The sequence below is a fragment of the Carettochelys insculpta genome, chromosome 5 (assembly GCF_033958435.1).
Source record: "Carettochelys insculpta isolate YL-2023 chromosome 5, ASM3395843v1, whole genome shotgun sequence".
NCBI classification, from domain to species: domain Eukaryota; kingdom Metazoa; phylum Chordata; order Testudines; family Carettochelyidae; genus Carettochelys; species Carettochelys insculpta.
Window position 1 is genome coordinate 92,718,190 of NC_134141.1, and position 24,667 is coordinate 92,742,856.

A 24,667-nucleotide genomic window follows, 5' to 3' on the forward strand; every position below is an offset into this window, starting at 1 on the left:
TATTGAAAAGTACTAGAAAATAAAAACAAATAACAATTGACGGCTTTTTAGTGGGAGGAGTGGTTTTGCATCTCTGTTTCAGCATGTCATGTATAAAGACAACTATATTTTTAAAAATACCTACCATCTAAATACTATTCAAATACCTCAATATTTTTGATACACACAATTTCTTTTTTAATATTCCAGAAAGAAAAATATCACTAGCATCGAAATTTTTTCACAGAACACGTTCAGAGTGTGTGGAAAACCAGAGTTCTATGGAACACAATCTGGAAAATGCAGGTTTAAACTCATCTGTAGGTAAAGCACCACTTGTGACTCATGGAGGTGTAACTTACACCCCTCTACATGAAGGCAGAATGTGGCCTTCGAGCTACAATTTTTTAACCTGCACAAACTCTATAATTTGACAAAACGTTTTAGAAACAAAAACAAAGAAGTTTTATGATGATCTTTCATAGAGACATTTAGGAACCTGGCAGCACTAAACCCATTTTTTTCCTTAGTGACATGAGTTAAGTTTCTCTGAACACAATGAAATAAAACTAGTGCTTAATGTATATGATAAAGCTCCTACTAAAGTATGCAAGACCCAGTTCTATTCCTCTTTAGCTCCTTGACCTAGGAACTACCTTTTCGTCCTTTTTACAGTGCCCTGGTCCATGACTGGGGCTTTTAGCTATTACAGTAATATAAAATAACATAATACATCTATAGTATATAAATGCAGGCCTCCTGAATATGTGAACTGCTTCTTTCTAGTGCAGGACTAGTTAACCAACCATTGAGAGCTCTGATTCTATGCATTAGCAGGTTTATGGTCGCGAGTTAATTTCACCTGGTACTGAAAGGTACAACCACAGTGATTTACAGTATTCCACTGGGTTCTGACATTTAACCTACCAATAGAAAGAATACATAAATGCCTCTCGTTCCTCAATAGTGCTCTCATGTGTTTTTAAGAATTCTCTTCTCTGTTAGTTCCATAAGTTCTAGGCCTGGAGTAAAACCGTAGCTCTGAAGGAAACAGATTTTGTGATAAAGGCAAGACGAGCAGACAGTTAAATTACAGTGACTCTTCTGTCTAGGGGACAAATGTGTATCTAGCAGTTCTGGAAGTTTGTGTCACAGGCCCAGCAGTTGCACCTGAAAAGAAAACAACCACAACTTGATGTGGAAATAAAATGATTGAAAACATCTAAAAAGAAAGCCCCAATTTCATTGAGAAATAGTTTCTCCCTATCTCTGATTCAGATCATAAACACATATAGGCAGAGAGGCAAACCACAAAGCACAGCTACAAGCAAACACTCCAAGGAGTTCACAGGTTATCACAGGGGTGCGCCAAGTGGGGTCATGACATTTTGTAAGGGGCGGGGGGGCAGTACGATTGCTTCTCCCCACAGCTGCCACTGCCTCCCAAGTCCTCTGCTTTCTCCCCCACAGCCTCTGCAACTGCTGTCACCAAAGGACTGCCCACCCCACCGCTGCTGCACCGATCTGGTTGTTCAAAGGCCCTAAGGCAAGCAACAGGGCCAAGCCAGCAAGTTCCCAGCTAGGTAAGGTGTCTGCTTTGGTCCCTGCAGCCTGCATCACGCTAGCCCCCAGAAGTCCCCCAAGATGCTGGTGTGGAGTGAGTGCTGCCTGTGGGTGTGCAGGGCTGCCTTCAGCCTGGTGCTACCACCACTCATCAACATGGTGTAGCCCTGAGTCCCTTTGAGTTCCCCACATACCTCTTGGAGTCCTCCCCCCGTGCACCCTCCCACTTCAGGGCACTCCCACGAAGCCTCCTGCAACCCCTTCCTGAGCATTCCACCCACTTCCTGCATACCCTCCATATCCCTTCCTGTGGCCCTCCCACAGGTCGGGGGGGGGGGGCCCACCAGCGAATTGCAGGGTTGGAAAGTGGGGCCCAACATACAAAGTCTGCTCACCCCGGGTTACTAGACAAGCTTCTCAGAAGTGGCCATTGAAACAGAAACACCAGACCTTTGGAAGTTTGCCTGAAAGGACGATTTATTGGTTATAGCACTGGCCTATGACGCATGACTCAGGTTAATCCTCTGCATTGCCATCAGCTTCCTTTGTGAGCTTTGGGTAAGTCACTTATTTTCAGTTCCTCCTCTAGAGCAGAGAGGATTATTTCCCTGTCTCACAAGGATGATGTAAGAGACTCTTGGTGACAATGGGTAGCCAAGAGGTATATGCTGCAGAAGAGGCAAACATGTTTATCAGCATATTTGAGCACATAGACTCCTTTACTTGGATGGTATTGTCTTCCAACTTCTGTGTTCCTTTTCCATGGGTGCTAAAGGTAAGCTGTCTATTGACAGGTAGGTCATAGCCTTTGTAGCTCAGGCTAACATGACTCTTGCCTCATGAATGCTTGAAATGCCTGCTTTTTATGAGACAATTCTCTGACCCAAATTCAGTTCTGGAGTAAAGTAATTAAAACTCCCATTGAAGTTAGGGGTAGTTACATGCATTTATGTCATGGCTAATTTTAACCCTAAAAGCCTTCAAGTTTCTCTTTAAATGGGCTACAATTTAGCCTTCTATACTGTCCACAATAATGAAGCTTCTGTAGTAAGGATGTTCTCCTGAGACAGCGGTAATCAGTGGATATATCTCAAGTTCTTTCTCTCATTCTTCATTGTCCAATGCAATGGGGCAAACATCTCCTGGTGGAGGAGCTCATTATTAGCTGTCTGACTCTCACAGTTAAGCTATGTCTACACTAGCGGGCTTTGTCGACATACCCTCGGGGGCCTCCAGATTACCATGGCGTTCTGGCAACAGTAAATCAACAGCATGCAGCACTTTTGTCAACAGCAGTATCCCACTCCCCATGAGGAATAACACTTCTGCTGATGTTGACAGAGCTGTGACAGAATGCCAGTTTGGATGTTCAGGTGGGGGCGGGGGGGGGGCTTCAGGTGACAGGAAAGGTCTCCAAGGTGCCATGCAGGTGCCCTGGGGGACAATCTGGCCACAGCAATCACTGCTTTATGGTTGCCTCTGGCCCTTCTTAACACCACAGGGAGCCTGGGAAACCCTGTGGTGGGAAGCTGACAGTGTGAGAACAGCAGAGATATAAGTTGCTATGCAAACACTGCCACGCCCACACCTTTCCAGGCAGTGTTCTCCATGACACACCAGCAGGGAGCCCAAGACATGTCCCAGGCCCTCGAAGGCTCAGCTGGAGGGGTCCCAGGAGCCACCACCGGGCACCAAGAGGTGGACCCCTACTGAACTGGGCCTGAGGTACAGGCCCTCCTGGACCTGTGAGGTGAGGAGCTACTCCAAGACCCCCAAGGTGAAGCGCCGCAATGCCCAACCCTACATCTGGATGGCCACCACCCTTGGTGATGGCCCCTGCCCCCTGCAGCATGAAGGAGGTCTGGGGGCAGGTGAAGTAGCTCTGGCAGGGCTATGTCTGGGCCTGGGCTGCTGGCTTCCACTCTGGGCCAGGCCCCATCACCTGCCCCTACTACAAGGAGTTGGACATCCTGGGGGGGGGCACACATCATCTCCAACTTGCACCATTGACATGGCTTTGGAGCCCCCCTCCCCGCCCCCCCCCCACAATAGCCAGAGCCCTGCGAGGAGGAGCAGCAGGCCTCTGAGTTCCAACCCCCACTGGAGCTGGAGGCAGACACAGCCTTGGAGGTGAGCAGCAGCACCCTCATGAACCGGTCCCTGCCAGCCAGGTCATCTCTGGGTGTCTTTGGAGCTGGGTGAACATCCCATTGGTGAGTACCCCCCCCCTCCACGTCACACACCCCAGGACATGGGAGGCAGGTGCAGATGGGGCAGACCGTGAGCGTCGCCTGGCTGGCTCAGACAAGACCTCACACTGCAGTACCATTGTGTGGACCAATGTACAATGTCGTGTGCACCACCCAGACCCAGCAGACAGTCCATGAGCATGGGCACTAGCCTCCTGGGAGACTGGATGAGCTCCAGGCCATGTGGGTGGTGGGGATACTGCCAGCATCTGCCCTGGGTAGAAATAGGCTAGCCATAAGGGCGCCGGCCTGACCTCAGACACATAAAGGAGTGTGACAACCAGCACATGGGGATGCCTGCAGGTGCGAGGCAGCACCTTCTTCTGTGGACAGTGCTGTGAACCACAAGTATGTCTGTGTGGGCCCCAGGGGGGGCCAGGCTGCTTCCAGATCATGCACCACCCATGAGGGTTGCCAGACACCACCCCCTTTGCTGCTAGCCCATTTGCTGGGGGAGGGAGTGGGCACAGTGGTCAGCAGAGGCCCAGAGGTTCATGGCCCCCCATGACCTCCATAGACTGATGCCCCTCCTACCTCCATCCCAAGCCCCCCCCCCCACGGTACATATTTGAATGGTTTTGCACTTCACTTTATTGTAAATAGTTTATTTCACTGTTTCTTTTCCACACACTTTTTATTTGGTTCAGCAAACTAGTTCTTTGTGCACAACACCCACACCCCTCTTTACTGGGCAGGTGCTGGAGAGGGTGAGGGAGTGAAGGGGACAGAGTAGGTGGTGACAGGATAGGGTGGTGGAACTAAGGCCCCTGCTGTGGGGGCCTCGGGGGGGTTACTGGGGGGCTGTGAGAGACGGTCTTTCTCAGGGCCTCCAAGATCTGCACCCCGTTCCGATGGGCCTGCCAGCTGGGAGCTGCACCTAGCTACCTGTATCTGCAGCTGGTGTCTTCCCCACTTCTCCTCCATGATGTTGTGCAGGGCACAACACGTGGCCACAACTTCCAGGCAGGTGAGCAGGCACTGAGAACATGCCTTGAGGTGGCCGAAGTTGCATTAATGAGTTCCTGGGTTGGGTTCAGATGGCTGGCGTAAGGCTGCATGACCCATGGCCTGAGTGGGTAGGCCATCCCCCGCCCCCGCCCACCATGATGCACAGTGGCATGTGCACATGCCCAACTGCCAGCTCCCAGAGGGGGCCAGATGTGCCCCGCCCTCATCTTCTGTCACAGACCAGAGTTGTAGAACACGTGCCTGGCCCAACCCCCAACACAAATTTCTGTGAACTGTCCATGGTAGTCAACCAGAGCCTGGAGTACCATGGAGAAGTATCCCTTTTGGTTTATATACTTGGCCATGCCATGGTCTGGGGCACAGTTCTGGATGTGAGTCCTGTTGATAGCCCCAAAGCAGCTTGGTAACCCCAGGGTGGCAAATCTGGCCATGCCTGTGTCCCCATCTCCCTTTTACAAATGACCCTCTATAGCAGGATGGTGTTGATGGCTGTCATGACCTGCGAGGGACAGAATCTTTGGGCCCTGGCTGAGGTCCACATTCCCCTCCTCTCCCCTGAGCTCTCAGGGAGCCCCCTGCCTATGAAGCCACCCCCAGGGCAGCAGGGCTGTGTGAGGGTGGGATGGCATGCTCACCCAGGATGGGTCTTCCCCCAGCCCCATGCTTTGCACCCCCAACCCTGCTGCCCAAGGACCCCCTTGGGTAGGACTCCTCCCCCCACCCATGCCAGTACTGCAGCCTGAGAGTGCCTTACCTTCATGGGCTCCCAGAAGGGACTGCCAGCCATGCAGCCTTGTGTGGTAGTGTTCTGGCTGGCCATTTTGTCAGGAGAACTGCTGGGGAATCTGGCTGCTGTTGACAGAGCGGATCGAAAGCGATCTGCTGTGCTGTCTGGCTGCAATCTGTCAACAGAAGTTTTGTCAGAAGATATCCTCTTATAAAAACTTCTGTTGACAGATCACTGTAATCTAGACATAGGTCTAGAGTTTGGATGGGCGGGTAAGTGCTACCTTCTATCTACACCTCTCCTAAAAGAAAAGAACCCTTCAGTTTTTTAAATTAGGACAGTCAAAATAACTTATCTGTAGTCGTGAGTTCTGGATTTGTCTCTCTTATTTTAAAGATAATATTCTTCAGGCAGAGAACGCCCTTGAACATGGCAGAGGAAGTCATCAGATTAAAAAAAGGAAGAGGATCCAAGAGGGACCAAAGCTGTAGAGCCTATGGAAAGTGACTACTGTTGAATTACAATGGCTTGGTTGTCAGTAGCCTTGCATTTGACGTCATACAGCACGAAATCTCAGACTCTTTCCCTGCAGCTCCTTTAGACATCTACCTGGCACAAGCCTCACAACACAGCAAATTTTGGGGCCCAGTGGCAATGCTTTGACATTTTTGGTCATTAGTTGCTGTAAGATGCTTAAAGGTATCCAAACAAGGGAATGGAGGAATCACAGGAACAGGTGAAGTGAGGGAGATTTGAGGACACAGTCTAAATTTATTGCATGGCAAAAGCATTGCTTGGTGGGTCTCAGATTGAGTTCTGTTCCTTCATTCAACAAAACAAAGTGAAGGATGAGTAACTAGAAACTAAAGTGTGTCTAAGTTAAATAAATCCTAGAATGACAGCACAGCAGTGGTCAGCTCTGTGCAAAGTGTGGCTACAGTAACTGACATGTTCTATTCATTTGGTTTTAATTTGCAAGATGTTTTATATACATGTACATTCATTATTACCAGTGTTAAACACTAAGCAAAATCTACAGAATTTGGAACAGGGCAAAGAAACCCCAGGAAGTACACAGATGACTAATGTTGAAGGTGTTAATATTTCAGCCCAGGAGGATACAAAATAACTGATTTACAGGTTATTGCTGATACTCTGGTACTAAACAAGGACAAAGAAAAACATTTAGGCCCATAGTGAACAGCAGGCTCTACTGCACCAAGTATCATACACATACAAGAGGACAGTCTGTATGCATCTAACATTTTGCTATGAACAGAACTATTGTGCAAATTGACATGTTACTGGCATCTTCTATTATGCAAATGCTGTCTCAGGCTTGGTATAAGTGAGAGCTTACATTGAAGCCAGCCAGATTCTCACTCATTCTACAAAAGAGGACATTTTTATACAGTAAGGTTTGTGTGCATCTCCAACTCATACCAATTATGTATTTATTTTGCAGCAGATACTATATTAAGAATAGGGCACTCCTGTTAAAATGGAATATTTCCCTTCCCTAGCTCCCAGAAAGAGAACTGGCCACACAAATCAGGATTCATTAAGGTCATGAGAATTGCATCAGAACACTTCACAATGAGGGTTTCAGAAAACTGGGGGATCCTGGATTTTGACTGGTGAGTGAGAAGGCAGTGGTTCATAATACTGAACTGTTTTCCATATTGTAGAATACAGAATTTATACATGCACACTGAAAATAAATGTGAAAAAAATCTGTGCTGCCCATATATAAGGATTTTTCAAATTTTTTGTGTTAATCTAATTAAAGCCATTCCATGGACACAATGTATCAGGAAGCTCTACTTTCCATACTGGGAGATATGCCCAAACGAGCAGCTATTCTACAGACTAGGCACCTTTACTAGCAAGCAGCATTAACTCTTTGCCTGATGCCCTATTACTATCTTTTGTTTTATACAAAAACAAATAGAACTGAAATATTTGAAGAAGCTCCAAATTAATTTCCCAGTATACGATTGCTATAGAAATGACCATACAGTATTACACCAGGCATGAAAGTTGTGGCATTTAAACCGTGTAAGCTACACTTACATAATTCAACTGCAGTGACAGACACTATAAAAGGAGGCAGAATCATCTTTCAAAAAACTAATTTTAATCAAAACAAAAAATTGTTGATCATTAACAAGTTTATAAAACAGTGATTTAGTTACATAAATAAATTGATATCAGTGTATCAAATCTGAATTACTTTCAACTTCATGAGCATGTTTACATGGGTGATGAAGTACAACCTCTTTAACTATTATAATAAATAAAATGGAGAGCATGAAATAGTTTCGCTAAACAAAAATACCTACAAACATACCTCTAGCATGTTCGCTAAATGAAGGGAACAAGAGACACTGGACAACTTTTGCACCAAAACATAAAAAACTGCTTTAAAAAGCACAAGGATACAGAACCATCAGCTAAAGTAAAGACACTATACTGTAACCAAAGTTGGTATTTAATAATATAATGAACAGTTTGGTAGTTAGACCTCCAGTTTGGTTATTTTAAAGCATTAAGACAAGGCAAGATAGAAGGCTGCTTTTATTTGAGTATTCTAGAGAAAATAAAATATATTAAAAACAAACTGAAAATAGAACAGTCATACCTACACAACTTTCTGTCCTGCACAAAGTCAAAATACCTATGCAGCATATACATATATATACATACATATATATAAAATATTATATGTATATATATGTATATGTTATTTGTGCACAAAAGTTAGCTTATTATTAGCTTACTGCAAAGGCGTAATGTATCATGTCAATCATTTTGGAAAACATTTTGTCTTTTGTGTCAAAAAGGATATTTCTTTAAGTCTTTTAGGCTAGGAGGCACAAACCCCATTTCTGGCATACTGTATTCTTAATGCTAAGGCTTGCTGCTCTGGCTGTGTATTTTGTTGTCTCTCTTTACTATAGTGCCTGTTACAAGCATGTGTGTATGTGTGTATACATATACATATATATGCATACACAGGTTGCGTGTGTGTGTGTGTGTGTGTATTATATATATAAAATTTCCCCCAGTAGGTATCAGTCCAACCATGCAATCCAAAAGGTGGCTCTGCATAGATGCCCAGCATATAGTTCACCACCTGAGCCAACCCCGAAGCAAGGCGCACTTTAGTCCTTCTGATAGGTTTTTTTGTATGTTTGTTTAAAACCAAGCTACTGCAGCTTCAAGTATTTTGCATTACATAGAATTTTTTTTATAAATTAGTTAGTTATATTTTTTTCAATATTCAGACATATACTATAATATATATACAGTACAATAAATGCTCTCATTCTTTTTTTAATTTTTTTTTTTTGATAAATCCCTGAGAATGTATGTTGACAGTCGCTAAGTTTCCACATGCACAAGCATTGTGTGCCATGCTTCTGGATGAACAGCACTGCAAAGCCACGTGGTCAGCCTTCTAACTATTAGTATTTCATTTGTTGGTTTGTTTAATGATGCTGAAATGTAAGGATGATTTACAAAGGAGTAAAGCTGGATCCATTCGAGGTACTTATCACAGGATGGAGGTGTTTGGTTTGGTTTTTTAAAGCCATTGCAATATAGTTTTTTTTTTTTTGTTTGTTTCTGAGGCTGTGAACGTATACAGAAAGAACAGGAGAGCAATGTGGGCTTTTGCCACTTGACAACATAGACTCAGTGTAAACCAAACCTTTTTTTAACCTCTCTCTCATACAAAATAAGGGGAAAAAAAAGGAAAAAAAAATAAACACACAAACTTTCACAACATGACAATTTAGTTTGCAAACTCAATATAACTATACACATATAATACCGGTGTGGCTCTGTTTCTTTAAGTTAAAAAGGATACAAAGGCAGGCTCAAGTAAAAACAAACCACCCCCTCCCCACCACCCCCCAGCCCTCACACATTTTCGTCAACCAAACCGTTCACGAACCAACATCATCAGTTTCTTTTTGCCTTTGTAGATTTGCTTTAAGTTGTCGATAAACTGTGTAAACTGAATGTGTCCATCATGAGCCATTAAGAAAGTCTCTCGGGCCTTACTAAGGAACTCTATAAACTCACTATAGTGTCGAGGGCTGATGTGTGTGAGTCGTGAATGTGTTGTATTAATGTAGGCTCCAATCGTGGCATCCAGGAGTTGCCTTAAAGGGGCTTTGTCCAGTGACATGAGCTTACCAGAGTTCCTCCTTCCATGAAGTCCCACCATCCCAGGTGTGGTCAAAGTACACCTACGCAAAATGTCTGACAGCACTGTTGCACATTTGACACTTTTGACCACCAGAGGTATTATAGCTGCAAGCTCATTTTTCCCAAGGGAGTGGCTGAGCGCACATGCCCACAAAACGTCATTAATGGCAGGGTGTGTGTCCTGATTGTAACTCAGGTTGAGATGGTTCATGGCTAACGTGGCCAGCTTGTAGGCTCGCATAGGGTAACCACGATGTTCCATATACCGTGCTATAGTAAAAAGCTGCGTATAGCTCATGCCTTTTGTAGCAGCATCTAGAACAATTTGGTAAGCGGTCTCAAAAGCTATGTGATCCTTTTCACATAATGTTAGTGCAGAAAGGGCACAGTTTTGAGGATCCTTCATGGCACACTGTAGAGCAAGCGTCCTAGCACTGCTGGCCAATTTCTCCTGTTGATGGCAGTCTAGATGCAGGCGAACAATGGTGCTGTTGGACATCACTGTTGTAGCAACAATACTAGTGGCCTCAGTTGGCGTGAAAAGCGTAAACCAGTTCTGCATGATGCTATCCAGCGCATAAACACCTGAGAGAGACAGAGACAGGATCATCAACCATTGATACTCACTTGGATTCAATCAGAAACAGGCTTTCACCACGGCTTGAGTATTTTTTTGTTTGTTTGTTTGTTTTTTATTTGTTTTCCTCCAAATGAAGCCTAGTAGGTTATCAGTACTCCCAAACTTGCTATTTATGCAAACTCAAAGGAGATAACATGATGGGAAATGCACATTAAAATATGACTGTCATGCATTCCCTCTTTTAGAGTCATTGAAACTGTACAGAGAACTTGAAAAAGTCACATGATTAAGGTTTAATTTCCTTGGCATAACATCTAGTTTTGGGTGATATTTAAGATAATGATTTTTGGCTGTTAAGTGTTGACTTGTATGAGGAGACTGTTACAGAACTCAAACTTTCAATAGTTGACTAAGTAGCTCAAATCAATTCTCAAAATCTAACATATTTAGAGTTATTTAATGTTCCTTTCCTCTTTGTCAACAGTCACCTGATGGTAAGGCAAAATGCTTTAAACTATCTCAACTGCTCATATAACAAATGTCCGCTTCATTTGGTACTACAGCTGTTCTCAGGTTATGGGGTAGGCCTTGCAAAGGAGGTGAGGGACTGTTTGAAGGAAGGTGGGTGGCTTTTGGTTTTGGTGAAGAGCTCTGGCCCACGTGTCCAGGGTTCATGGAGAAAGACTGTGCATACCCAAGAGAATGGAAAAAGGGGATGGCCAGAGCCCTGGCACCTGGGCTTAAGGCTCTCATTCCTCTGCAATCCCTCACCAGGAGATGGTGAGGCTTTGGCTATCCCTGTGCTGGCAGGAGAACAAGTGTTTCACATTGCTATCCTTACTTCTGCTCTTCTACTGGTGGCAGTGCTGCCTTCAGAGCTGCACCCAGGCAGCAGCTGGTGCTCTCCTTTCTGCCTTCAGAGATGAGTGGTGCTGTATGTACTGGGTTGACTACAGACACGAAGAATGGGAGGGCAATCAAATATATTTGAGAACCACTGTACCACAGTATTCAATTACAAACAGGCTTTCAAGAACAATTATATATCAACTGATATGATCCATAACACCAGACCAGGAAGTTCTCTTCACAATACATGCTACCAATTTTTCTACTTGAAGTGCAATAGTACCATTTTATTGCTCTTGTGGGAGAGAATAATGACTGGTGGCTCCATAAATTGAAGATCATGGTCAATTAGCTTGCCTTAGTATGGCTAGATCCTATTTGCATATGCCTGGGGTCCTCAGAGCATCTGTTGGACTTTGTGTTCCTTGTGAACCCCTTATTCACGTGCAAGAGATTCAGTGCAGCCAGAGAATGCCAGATTTTCATTTAAATAGAAAGAATGCTTTACAAAACTCAGCTAATTCTCAAAGGTAGTCTGCATGATGCTTTAGGTTCTTAAGTGAATGTTTCTACCAGCATATGTGAGCTAATTTAATATGGCATGAAAAGAAGCATTTTATCTGTAGACAGGCAACTGAATAAGATGAGATATGCTTTAATCCATAGCACTATCTAGATTATAATGACCTTAGCCAAGATATAAAAGCAACAAAACACAGCAGCATTGCATGAATACGTGCAGGCACGCACCACCTTTTTGTTTGAGGGAAGAGAAAGGCAAACTGTACCTCTCAGGCTATCATCAGCATTCATTTCTCAGATAAGTAAAAGGCAAAGAAAAAGTAATCCTGGCCAGGAAAAGACAGTTAATGAAGTTCTAAAATACAAAGAGTGATCTCAGACAAAACCGACACAAATCCCTGAAAAGTGGGAACACGTTAAGTATGCTTTAATGGAGCAACACTAAGGACAATTAAAGAGGCTACATCTGTGGCAGTTACAGTGCCTTCATTACTGTAGAATCGTTGCACTTCAAAAATTTTAAGCCTCAACTCTCACGTAAGATTGGAAAGTATTATCCTCCTCATTTTACAAGTGGGGAACTGAGGCCACCAAGGAGACTACATGACTCACTATAGCCGTGTCTACACTAGCCCCAAACTTCACAATGGCCATGTAAATGGCCATTTTGAAGTTTACTAATGAAGTGCTGAAATACATATTCAGTGCCTCATTAGCATGCGGGCGGCCGCGGCACTTCGAAATTGACGTGGCTCGCTGCCACGCAGCTTGTCCCAAGGGGGCTCCTTTTCCAAAGGACCCTGCGTACTTTGAGGTCCCCTTATTCCCATCTGCTCACATGAATAAGGGGATTTCGAAGTAGGCGGGGTCCTTTCGAAAAGAAGCCCCGTCGGGACAAGCTGCGCAGTGGCGAGCCACGTCAATTTCGAAGTGCCGTGGCTGCCCGCATGCTAATAAGGTGCTGAATATGTATTTCAGCGCTTCATTAGTAAACGTCGAAATGGCCATTTACATGGCCATTTCGAAGTTTGGGGCTAGTGTAGACATAGCCTATGGGTGCGTCTACAGTAGGAACTAACTAACTTCGAAGTTAGGCACTACTTCCAAGTAGCCAGCAGAGAGTCTACATACATTTTCCCTTACTTCAAAGTTGACTTTGAAGTAGGGAGCCCAACTCTGAAGTCCTTACTCCATTCCTGGGAATGGAGTAGTGCCCTACTTTGAAGTTTGACTTGGAAGTAGGGTGTCTGAAGTGTGTTACTTCAAATTTGTACTTTGAAGAAAGCAACTTTGAAGTTATTTTTGTAGTGTAGACACAGCCTATATCTCATAAAAGAAGTCTGTGGAAAAGCAGGGAATATAACTTGCATCTCTTGACTAGCGCCATAACACCAAAGACTCTAATCACAAGGTTAGATTCAGTCATCCATACTTACGTTGAGTGATAACTTATTCTATACTGAAATCAACAGAGCTAGTTGCAGAGTATGCTACTTCTTAACATGTGTTCAGTCAGTGACCACAAGTCCACACAACTGTGCTGCACATGGGAAAAAAAGGCTAATTGCATCATTCTACATCTGGAAAGACAGAAGTATGCCAAAGCATTCAATAGTTGTTTGGGCTATGTCCGTTATCTCATACGCTCAAGAATACTGCTGGTTATCGCTATAGGAGCTTGTCCACACTACCACCTTCCTTTGAAGGAAGGATGGTAATTAGGGAGTTGGGAATTTACTAATGAAGTGCTGCCATGCATAGGCAGCACTTCATTAAGCAAATTCCCCCCCACAGCAACTTCCAAGTACCGGCACGCGTCTAGCCGCGGCGCACCCACTGGTAGTTCGAAGTGCTGGGGCATAAATTTCTGAACTCCTCAAAATTTTGAGGACTAAGGGGACTTCAAAGTTGCCCCGGCACTTCCAAGTACTAGCGGGTGAGCCATGGCTAGATGCGTGCCAGTACTTTGAAGTTTAAAACTTCGAAGTTGCCGTGAGGGGAATTTGCTTAATGAAGTGCTGCCTATGCAAAGCAGCACTTCATTAGTAAACTCCCAACACCCTAATTACCATCCTTCCTTCGAAGGAAAGTGGTAGTGTAGACACAGCCTAGGAAAAAGACTTAATCGGAAAACAATTTCCACAAGCCAAAAGAAAGTGATTTTTATTGACGCTAAAAATGTCAATCAAAGTGAAACCATCAAACCACTTAAGACAGGCTACTGAAGGCAGGACTCCTTGGACAATATCTGCAGAACGTACCTACTTCTGTTGCACACGTTACCAACCACCTCACCATCTCCCGCCGCCGCCAATTCAATGTTGATAATGTCATCCGCATCACCTATTTAAAAACAAACATGTATTTGATGGACACATAAGACAAAAGAATTCTGTGACAAAGCTGAGACAGACCACAAACAATTAAGAATCCAGGCTAGTTAGACAGAAACCTGATAGGATTTTTTGCAATTTTTCCATCAATAAATGTAATTATTTTGTTCAGATTTCAGAGTTGAAAAATGCTGACCAGCTCTGCTGGAAGGACAGATTATTTTCTGAACTACATTCTACGTCATATATTCATATTAAAACTGTAGATCTCTTGAGGCCAGATACAGGATTTTGTTTTCCTTCAAAATATAACCAAATGCTTCATTATAAAAAAAATATCTAGGATACTTGAGTATCAAAAGTGGTGTTAAAAAGATAATACGGTACTACATATATGCCTATTTTGAGAGGCTAGACATGCACTGTTTTCCTTAGACCCTCACTACTGTGATACATACTAGTATTACTGCTTAATGTGATCTGCTCTGCTGCTTAATTCTGCTAAGTCTCGAGTGATTGTTTTTGTTTCCAAAAATCAGTAATAATTTGACTTATCAGAATGAAATCTCAATTTAAAAGAAGCTCAACACACAAAGATGATCAAAATTCCATGAATGCTGCCTTCTCGTTTTTAAAGAAAGTATCTCAGTATTTCAAATCCACTTGCAAATATGCAATTTCTTTTTCACACATTTTTATATTTAAATTTGAATGTTCCAAAAGAATTGGAACTAATTTTATGAAGGATTGCTCCCGTACAAGCAAGTAAAACATGTTTATAATTTGCACTACCTGAAACTGTACTACAAGTTGTGTTAGCTAACTGTGTAGATCTCATAGAAATCCAAATGATAATAAGGAGTCCTCTACATAACAATGAAAATATCACTGAGAAAACAACATTCCCTTGTTGAGAAATATATAAATCTAAACAATACAAGCTGGGCAAGATAATACCTTTATTGGACTAACTTCTGTTGTGAAAGGGACAAGTTTTCAAGTAAGTCCAACAGAAGACACTACCTCACCCATCTTGTTTTGTTCATACATGGAGCAAAACTTCTGACATGAGAAGTTGCATCTGGCTGCAAGAAGGTCTAATCTCCTGACACCACACGGGGAGAAGTCTTTGCTATGGAGTTCTTGAGTTCTGCTTGTGCTGGCTATGTAATATCCACACATCTTATAAGCAATTATATTATTTGTATTACAGTAGCACCTAAGAGCCCAAGGAATGGCTGAAGACCTCATTGTGCTACATATAGTACAAACAGAAGACAAAGGCTGTCCCTGCCTATAGATCTTATGACTGTACTTGTCTGTAAGGTGAAGAGTTCTAGTGTATTATGCAGCATACCTACAAAACTACATATAGCCTCCTTGTACAGCTGGCTGGAATGTGTCCCACTGATTGTTCATGTAAAGCATGACTGCAGTATAGCTGATAATACTTAACCACTCTATCAGCTGGATGTAAGAAAAAAAGAACTCGAGAGCCCAGCAAAAGCCCAATCTCTTGAATTTCTGGGTAAAAAAATCTCAGTGTCAGCATTTTAGTGATTGAGCTGCCAATTTTTTGCAACCAGCTTAGACTGAAAATATTGAACATTGACTATGGCTGCGGGCAGGCAGGAGTACACCGTATGAGACAAGAACACATTCCTGGGTGCTGTCAGTTTCACAAGACATTCTGTAGCATTCTACTATCCGGTACTATAGAGGTCTATTTTTCAGATGTGCATATAGAGCTAAAGACATTGCTGAAGCCCTAACAACCATCAGTTCCAGGGAGATCATTACCGTACGATATGCATTCCAGTGTAGTACTTCTATTGCCCTAAGGACTATTTACGTAGCTTTCTTCTAGATGGAAAGCTCTGAGAATCTAAAAATGCTCCAAGGTCACTTTCCCCTCTTGCTCAGCCATAACTGTGTGGGTGACTTCTACTAGCTTTTCCTGAGCAGAGTGTTCAGAATAAAGTACATGTTTATGATACAGCATTTGCTAATTCCTGCTAGGAAGATGTCCTGGTCAGCCTATCATCAAAGTAAAGACACACATGGACACCCTGACATCTGAAGCATGCTGTCACTGCTGAAAGGCACTTGGTGAACACTCAAGATAACGCAGACTGACCAAATGGAAGGACCTGGCTTTGAAATGATGTCTTCCCACAACAAATCCAAAGTGTTTCAAATTGCTTGAGATGTGAAAATAAGCATCCTGTAGCACAAGAATCCCAAACCAGTCTTGTTTAGAATAACCCTGCCAGACAGTCCACAAGACTCAGCCTGTGGTGAAAGTACTCCAGGTAGCTAAGAAAAAGGACAGAAGCAGCTATTAGGTAGCTTAAATCTGGCCTGAGGTTGAGTATACGAACTAAACTCAAACCTGAGAGGCTGGCGGAGAAGATGAAGCAGCAGATGACCCTCCAGCTTACGGCATGAATGCTCAGCTTCTCTGGGGGCTGCTGTTGCCAGTGCTTTCTTTGAAATGAACCGGAATTAGAGGTTGGGTATGACTGTCTCTGCTATTGGAATGGCAGTAAGCCAAATCTCTTCTTAGGCGATCAGTGTATGCCAATTTTTTTCTTCAATTGTGTCTGTTCTTGAGCTAAAATAAATGAAGTCTCTTACCTCAGTTCTTGTTCAAGAACTTCAGGCAAATGTAATCATGAGTGATGCCTCAAAGTAATCATGGATACGACAGCTTTCGAGACAAGATACGCTTAAGTAATTGACAAACTTTTGGTAGTAGGGGCTTTGGGCCACTTCTCCTTTGATCAGGCACAAACTGTGACAAGTGAACTATTTCTTCCCTACGGACAACAGTGATATCCGGATATCACCACATGGCAGTTCATCATTTTAATTCTCAATGTGGTACAGGAGAAATTCTTTCTACCTAGGGTTCACCTTCTTATTCTTTCAGTCCAGAGGGGCTGAACAGACTTGATCTTTTAGCTGTGACAGTGGAAGCTGCCTTTCCACAAATAGCTGTCTGGGTCTGAAAGTAACTACAGCCATCAGGAATGAGCTCACACAAGAGGAAAGGGTGAAGCAGAGTCTCAATAATTCTCTCTAAATTTCTTGATCCATTCCTTGTGAGGGGAAGGGCAAAGAAAGCTATCTGGCTGGACATGACCTGATTCTGAATATGAGGAACTTTCACAGATGACAGTGATTTGGCTAAGTGAAAAGATGAGGGGGCTGAGACCAGAAAAGTACTAGTGGGAGCGTCCTGTCATCTCTAGGGAGGTCTGCATAGCTAAGGAAACTGGTTCAGCTTCATAAGATTTATCTTTTTCTTTCCTGGAGAAGGAGCAACCTGCCTCACTGACATATGCTTTTAACTTTTATTTCTAGGTGCAAAGGGTAACCTGTACAGTGCTGCCTGAAGGTCCTCTGATGATCACAGGAAACATGGGGTACATTATCAGGGTTCAAGCACAGAATCAATGACAGATATGGGGCAGCGTGGTCATATATGGTCTTGACTTTCAATACCACCCTTTGCTATGACTCTGACTTTGGAGGCCACAGCACTGGGAGCATGCTCTTGAACTTCAGAGTCAAGTATTGGCATTAGAATTTGGTTTTCAGAGGCAGGGCCTTGAGGACTGGCTCTTTATGCCGAGGCTGACACCTGCAAGTCCAACTGTTCTGTGCTTTGCTGGATGTGATCTTTCCACTGACTTGTGCCAAACAGAAGGGGCTAGTCTGGGAGACAGACAGAAGTGCTGTAATTTTTTCAGGCTTTTTAAACCATGCAGGGGCTTGAGTAGAAGCTAGTTGTCCATCATTTCATTACCATATTTTGGACTTTGAGGTTTAGGGTTGCACTGCTTATTGAAACAACAGCTTGTGGGAGATTCTGATGCCTCTTTCTGGCCCTGAGGACAGAGGTGTTATATACACAGCAATAGGATGTCCCCATTTATAGCACCGCCTGCCAACAAGTTCTCCAATGGATACTACTAGTAGGTTTTATTAGCCCAAGGTGCACCATCTGTTAATCCCCATGAGAAGGTAAGCAAGGAGGCCACCTGGGGAACAGTTTATTTTTCCCTACCGGTAACGAAATGCATTCACATTGCTTCCAAATACAACTTTTTAAAGAAGCACCCCTTGAAAAAACTGAACATTCAAATGCATTGGAGAAAAAATGTTTGACTCCAGCGCAACGTAAAGAAAAATGATCCAGTTAGACTAAAAGAGCATAAAAACGCCTGTCTGTGCTTTATGCCAGTTTTTCATCTTAATATTGGTCTGGTCTAAGTGCCTATGCAGCCCCAACATACAGGTTAGAGCAGCCAAAAGGGCTGGCTGCTCTAATTTACATAGATATGAAAGACAGCCTACTGGGTTTTCTTCAGCCCAAAATAACCAGATCACTTAGCTCTCTGGATATTCCTCCTCTCATGCTGAATATTATACTACTCTCAAATTGGAGTATTCCTTTAGAAAGCTGTTCTAATCTTGCACTGCACTGCTGTAAAAGGCTGAAGCTAGTGACACGTGCTACTCCTAAGTCTATATTTATCAGAGTAGTGTACAATTCAGTGAGGAGAAGGGGCTATGTTTGGACTGCATAAGCAGGTATAATTCTCTGTGACTTCGATGCAAGCTGCATCCATCACAGCAGGGCTCAATTTGGGCCAAGGACTCGCAGTCTCTTACTGCAGCAATAGGTAATTTTGGGAATACCTGAAGGCCTAACTCCAAAGAAACTTTCAAAAGAGTGATGTCTGGCAAACTGTCCATGAGTGTTGCTATTTTAAATGCATCCTGGGCAAGCTTGAAGATGTGGGATGAGGAGTGAATATTTTTCTGGATGGATTCTAATACTGTTTCCAGCCTCCGAACATCACCTGCAATGTAAAAACAAAACCACAAAACAAAACCAATTAGTTTACCTAAAAATAGTTACTAACCATGCAGATGTTACAACTACATGTGCCAGAACCACAGCAATATCAGCTAGTTTCAACTATACAAGTTCTTTTAAAAAGGGCTAAACTAAATGCACATATGAACAAAAAACCTGAGACAGCAAATATCCCTCCAGTGCCTGCTGATGTTAGCTCAGTAAATGTTACCAAGTTGTTCTAATCCAAGGTTCCTAGAACTGATCAGTCTAGTGCTGGGTCATACCATCTACCAACAACCAAACAAACTGAGTCAGACTTGAACCACTCTGTCTAGCTACTATCCAGCTGGTTTAGAAGTGCTAGCAAACCAAATGACAAACTTTAATTGTTCAATTGGTTGTTTCTTCTTCAAATACTTTTGAGATCAAAATTCAGATTCTGAAATGGCAGTTTTAAATTAACTTCATTCTGAATATGAAATAGAATATTGGAAAAGTATGTTGAATAAAAATACATATTCATTTTATTAACAACACTACCTTTGGCTGCTGTTAGCATAGTTGATGCCAACTCACACTGCTGAGACTCAATGTGACTTAATGTGAACCAACGGGGATAGCGGTTTGGAACAACTGATGCAATGTGGTGTGAGCGGGACATATCTCCTGATGGAGCTGTAGATTCCAATACTAGCAACCTGAAAATAGGAAAGAACACACAATCTTTTCACTCTATCATCATTGTAACTAGGGTTACTTATGAGCAATCACAAAGCCACAAGAGCACTCTGACTTCTTGTACAAAGTGTGCCCATTCAGGTGTAAAAGCTGTAGCGAGCGAGGTCCTTCCAACTAAATATTTAAAGTTGATTTGCCAAAACCCTAATTAACCATTAGTCACACATATCTGACACATGTGCCTTCTTAAGTATCATTATAGGAAAATCAGAATTTAGAATCAGAAGGGAAATTCCACTGTTCATTACTGAGAACCGTAGCCATTAGCTCAGTGATCCAAGTGGCTGAAATCTTTCACTTCCACTTCAGTCTGAACTGCAGCTCCCACAAATGAGATCAGACAAATTTAGTGACATGGAGAGCATGCAAATATTTCCCAATATGCCACACATGCCTTGTATGTGAGCTTCCTAACAGAAAAAGTGTACAATGAATAGCAGAGATTCTCAAACAGACTTCTGCATCTGAGGTAGAGTCAAAATCCAAAAGAAAAGATTACATTTTACTGAATTGCAATGCAACATTTCTTTTTCATTTTGTTCCTTGGCACACGAAGACTAGACAAAACATTTTACACAATAGCATGTCTAGAGGAAAGCCCCTAGTTTTCACGTATGGGACATTATTTCTCTCTTTTGAAATTACTTCTCTGATACCAATGCCTGATCCTGAGGCTACAATTTCCATGGGTTTACGTTAATCTACAACCATCACACTTACAAAGGAACATACATGTTCTGTGTAGGGACATTGAATGAAAGGTTTGGGAAAGTAGTTACAACAGAAAGGATCATCCACTATGCCTCATGACAAATTATGTGCTAGATAATCATCATTAGAAAAGATTAGGTTTTATTTTTTCTGAACAAGAATACTTGTCCTCTTTTTTTGTGCTCCAGATCACGAAAATTCTGGGTATATTTCAAGATGCAAAAGGTTAATGAAATATTGAACAACAACCACAAAAAGAAAAATCTCTCATGCAAAGCTCCATCTCTTAGCAAGAGTTAACAGACAAAGTCACTGTATTTATGATTGGCCAACTCTTATGTTTCCCTTCTTCTAGCTCCCCATCTATTTCCTTTCCTCTCACATCACTCTCTTTCTCTTCTCTGCTTGAGCAACAATGGAGGCCCAGAAATGGCTGTGCTGAGCATTTGTGCATTGTTTCCCATTTGACCACTTCTTGACTTTCTCCACTGCTCCAAAACCTACGAAATTGAGACACCCCAGTGATTTGGAATGCTCTGTCCCTATTCATGGAGTGCTCTTTGCAGATACAACTAAACTCCAGTGACCATTTAGGGAAGCAGGATGCAGGAAAAGTGACCTGCTGCCCTCTCAGCAGCGAAACCACCCCAGCTAAATCATCCTTCTTTTATGTCCCTTCCATTAGATAATGCTTGGGTCCCCAGCCCTTGGTCCAATGTGTCCAGTCTCCCCTTCAGCAAGCAGAGACTCCCTCCAATAATCCTAAGAACGAAATGGTTGGTAGCTCCAAAAAGCAGGTCCTCCCACTCTGGGTAGATTGTTATTGCTATTTTTTGCACTCAGTTAAACATTTGTTTGTTTTTGAAAGGAATGAATGGGAAGAGGAAGTAAATTGTCATTGCTCTGGTCAGGAAAGAATCTTTGAAATTCACTGTATTGAAACATTAGGTGATGTAACACATATATTGAAACAAGTTATCTGTTCCCATATGCAAGCTTTTGGGCTCTAAAAAGTCTTTCTGTTCTTTAGGTAACTGCAGCAGGGTATTTGCTTCCTTTTAAAGAATACAGAATCTATTTGTGATACCATTGAGATTTTAGAGAAACATGTCATCCCATTCTCTGCAGATTTCTGAAACATACAAGAGCAACTTCAATAGTCTTACAGAATGAAAAATGTCATTCTGAACCTATTCAAGGGTATTTACACTGTGTTTAAAAATAAACTCTTCAGTTAGTAAATTTTGTCAGGTAAGGGGAAGGAAAGAAAAGGAGGAAAAATTATTTGCATACACACGTGTACTCCCAAAGGTTACATGCAGAAAATGTGAAACCGATTATTAGGTTGCAAGCCCCCGAAAGGTCAGCTGTGTTCACGTGATATTCTTCATGAATTATAAAACATCACAACAGTCAAAACTGCAGCTGATAGGAAGGCCTCAATCAGATGCAGTCAAATATATTTATTATTCTGTACTTTTTTCAAATCTCATTTTAAAAAAAGCAATGAACTCTTTCATAAGCTTTTGTCTGAAGCTGCCTTCTGATTAAACATGACCTACAACGGATTACTCCCAAAATCCAGAAAATAAAATCTATTCCTAATTTGGGCCCAAATTCAGTGCTCACGATGCAAAGAAAACTCAGTGGATACCCAAGCAAAATCCATAATGGTTTTGAAAAAGGAAGTGTTCTACATGTACTGAAAGACTGTTAACTTGCTGCAGTTTGAGTTCTCTAAGTAGATTGCCTCTGGAGATCCACGTTCTTGTGTCAGATAGCTTGGTGCCACAAATACTAAAACGCCCAGACAACAGAAGATGTTGAGAGTAGCAGACCCAAGTATATAGAAGACCCAGCTAGATAGAAGGGACAGTGGCCCAATTCCCCTCTATTCCTTTCTGACCATTCAATATATTAAAGGAGAACTCCAGTAAATATGGAGAGTAGTTGGTGAGTATACAGAGACAGAATAAGGAGAACTCTAGTAACAGGCATGTAACCCTTTCTATCTATAGTAGACTGTGAAGACTTTTGTGCATGGGAGACTGACTAGCAGTCACACCACCTAGAGACAGGGCTAAGTTACTTTGACTTTGAAAATACCAGCTTGTGTGAATACTGAAGTACAGCTCTTCTGAATGGTACTAAAAGAAATAGGAAATATTTTCATTTCTCTCATGACCACCACCTGCATCGAAGGGAACAGGCCACCGGCTATCTGCTAATCAGCTAGTCCCTCTGCTTTATGGAAGGAGTCAGAGCTCTGGTATCACCATGACACCTACACTCATTTAAGTGTACAGTAAACCCTCAAGATATGCGCAATCAAGTTGTGTGTGTCTTGGGTTAATGCGACTGCTGCCCCAACAGAAGCGGGAACCCGCTCCTGTCAGGGGTGGCAGCCGCGAGTCAGGCGGACATCCCTGAGGGCAGTGAGGAAACCGTTCCTGTCAGGGGCAGCAGTCTGACTCTTGCCACCCCCGACAGGAGCAATTTCCTGCTTCTGTCAGGGGTGGTAGCTGCTGCTGTCAAAGATGGCCGAGTGCCGCCTCTGACAGGAGTGGTATCCTGGTGGGGGTGGGGGTGGGGCAGCCACAAGTCAGGCTGCCACTCCTCCCAGGAAACCGCTCCTGTCAGGGCAGCAGCTGTGAATCAGACTGTCGCATACAACAGGAGTAGTGTCTTGGTCTCCCGAATAGTGGAGAGCTGGGAATCAGGCAGCAGCCTGGCTCCCAGCTTCCCTCCACTTGCAGACCTGGGAAACTGGACAGGACAGCTGCCCTAGTTAGTTTCCTGGCTCCAAGGAGCAGAGGGGAGCCTGGAGCCAGGCTGCCCCTGGTTCCCGGCTCCCCTCCCCTGGCTGGAACCGGGAAACTGAACCGGGCAGCAGACTCGTTTAGTTTCCTGCCCTGTTCAGTTTACCCTCTCTGAAGAGGAGGGGAGCCGGGAGCCAAGTTGCTGCCTGATTCCCAGCTCCTTGCCATTTGCGGACAGGGCCCACAAGCGGCAGGGAGAAGGGAACCAGGGTGCTACTCTGGGAGCCATGAAACTGACCAGTCCTGTTGGGCTTGTCAGTTTCCCAGCTCCTGCAAGCCCAGGGGAGCTGGGAACCAGGCTCCCCTCCCCTTGCATGAAAATTCAAAGGTTTACTGTATTTATTTTTCTCAAGTCAATATAAAATAAGTTACTCTCTTTGGATTTGTACCAGCAGTTAGAAATATTTTTCCTCATATCACATAAGTGCTTCCTTTGTTTTTAGATTGATTAGAGAAAAATGGTATGTCCTGGAATTTTCTCATTAAAGGAATTCCTGGAAAGTGATGAGGTATGCAGTAAAAGACAGAACAGGGTGTGATGGGATCACATAACCTTTATTATTTGCAACACTCATGTCCCATTCACAATATAACAAATACTACCATAGTGGAACTTCAATTTTAGAACACCTAACGAAAAAGAGGCTGTCCATAACTCTGAACAATTACTACGATTTTTCTCCCAAACTTTTACAACTGCATGTTGACTTAATACAGCTTATCAATTTACTATTCAGAAGAAAAATGTTGCTCTCTCTTTTTTACCCCTTTACATTTAACACAGTAATGTACTATATTTGCTTTTTTCATTTATTTTATTTTATTTTTTTCCTGATTCTGCCCCTGCCTCATTGTGTGCTTCTGGTTCCAACTGAGGCATGAGGTCGTAACTCTGAGGTTCTATTGTACTATTAATAAAGTCAGACAGCAAAAGGAGAGAAAGATAACTAAGGTGACAGAGGGCCCAGTTCACCCATCAGAAGCTGCAGGTGGAGCCAGATGAGTTAATGAGAAGAAGTTCTCTCATGCTGACAACGCTCATCTCCACGGAACTGAGGGAAGAGCTTTTTAGTATTGTTCATACTGAGGTGGTGGTTGATAAAGTAGCAATTGCCTCTCAGACTGAAGAGATGCCTCATGCTAACATTGCTGAATCCTCAAGGATTTAGATATCAATTTGGTCTTCCTGAATCTCTTAAACATTATACCTGTTTTTCAATCCAAAAAGGTCAATGTCTTCAAAAAAAAACAAAACAAAACACCACATCTTCAGCCATGACTTACACTTCTGCAGAAAGTCCACGATCCTTACTCAGAAAGACAATGCATTACAGCTGTTGACACTGATCTTGCCAATACATCCAACATGTGGTACACTGCTTGGGGAGAGAGATATTCTGACTCTTTATGGTGGGCTTTAGTTTTTCAATTTTTTCATCAGGTAAGGAGTAAATGAAAGGAAGAACTTAAGCTCAGGTGTAAAAATGATCCCTGGCAAGCACTGTACGAAGTGACAGTGCAGCAACAGAAGTAGACTTGCATC

The 24,667-nt window shown here is 43.0% G+C and overlaps 1 protein-coding gene across 1 annotated transcript in view; it reads right to left on the reverse strand.

The window, feature by feature from the left end:
* Nucleotides 1-7,602: 7,602 nt before the first annotated feature.
* Nucleotides 7,603-24,667, reverse strand: part of ZSWIM6 (zinc finger SWIM-type containing 6) — a 170,488-nt gene continuing 153,423 nt past the window's right edge. The window contains exons 11-14 of the mRNA XM_074995537.1: nucleotides 19,397-19,554; nucleotides 18,694-18,857; nucleotides 13,915-13,996; nucleotides 7,603-10,287 (exon numbers count right to left, since the gene is read on the reverse strand). Coding sequence (XP_074851638.1) covers nucleotides 9,425-10,287; nucleotides 13,915-13,996; nucleotides 18,694-18,857; nucleotides 19,397-19,554 — 1,267 coding nt within the window. The 3' untranslated portion in view covers nucleotides 7,603-9,424. The remainder of the gene's footprint in view (nucleotides 10,288-13,914; nucleotides 13,997-18,693; nucleotides 18,858-19,396; nucleotides 19,555-24,667) is intronic.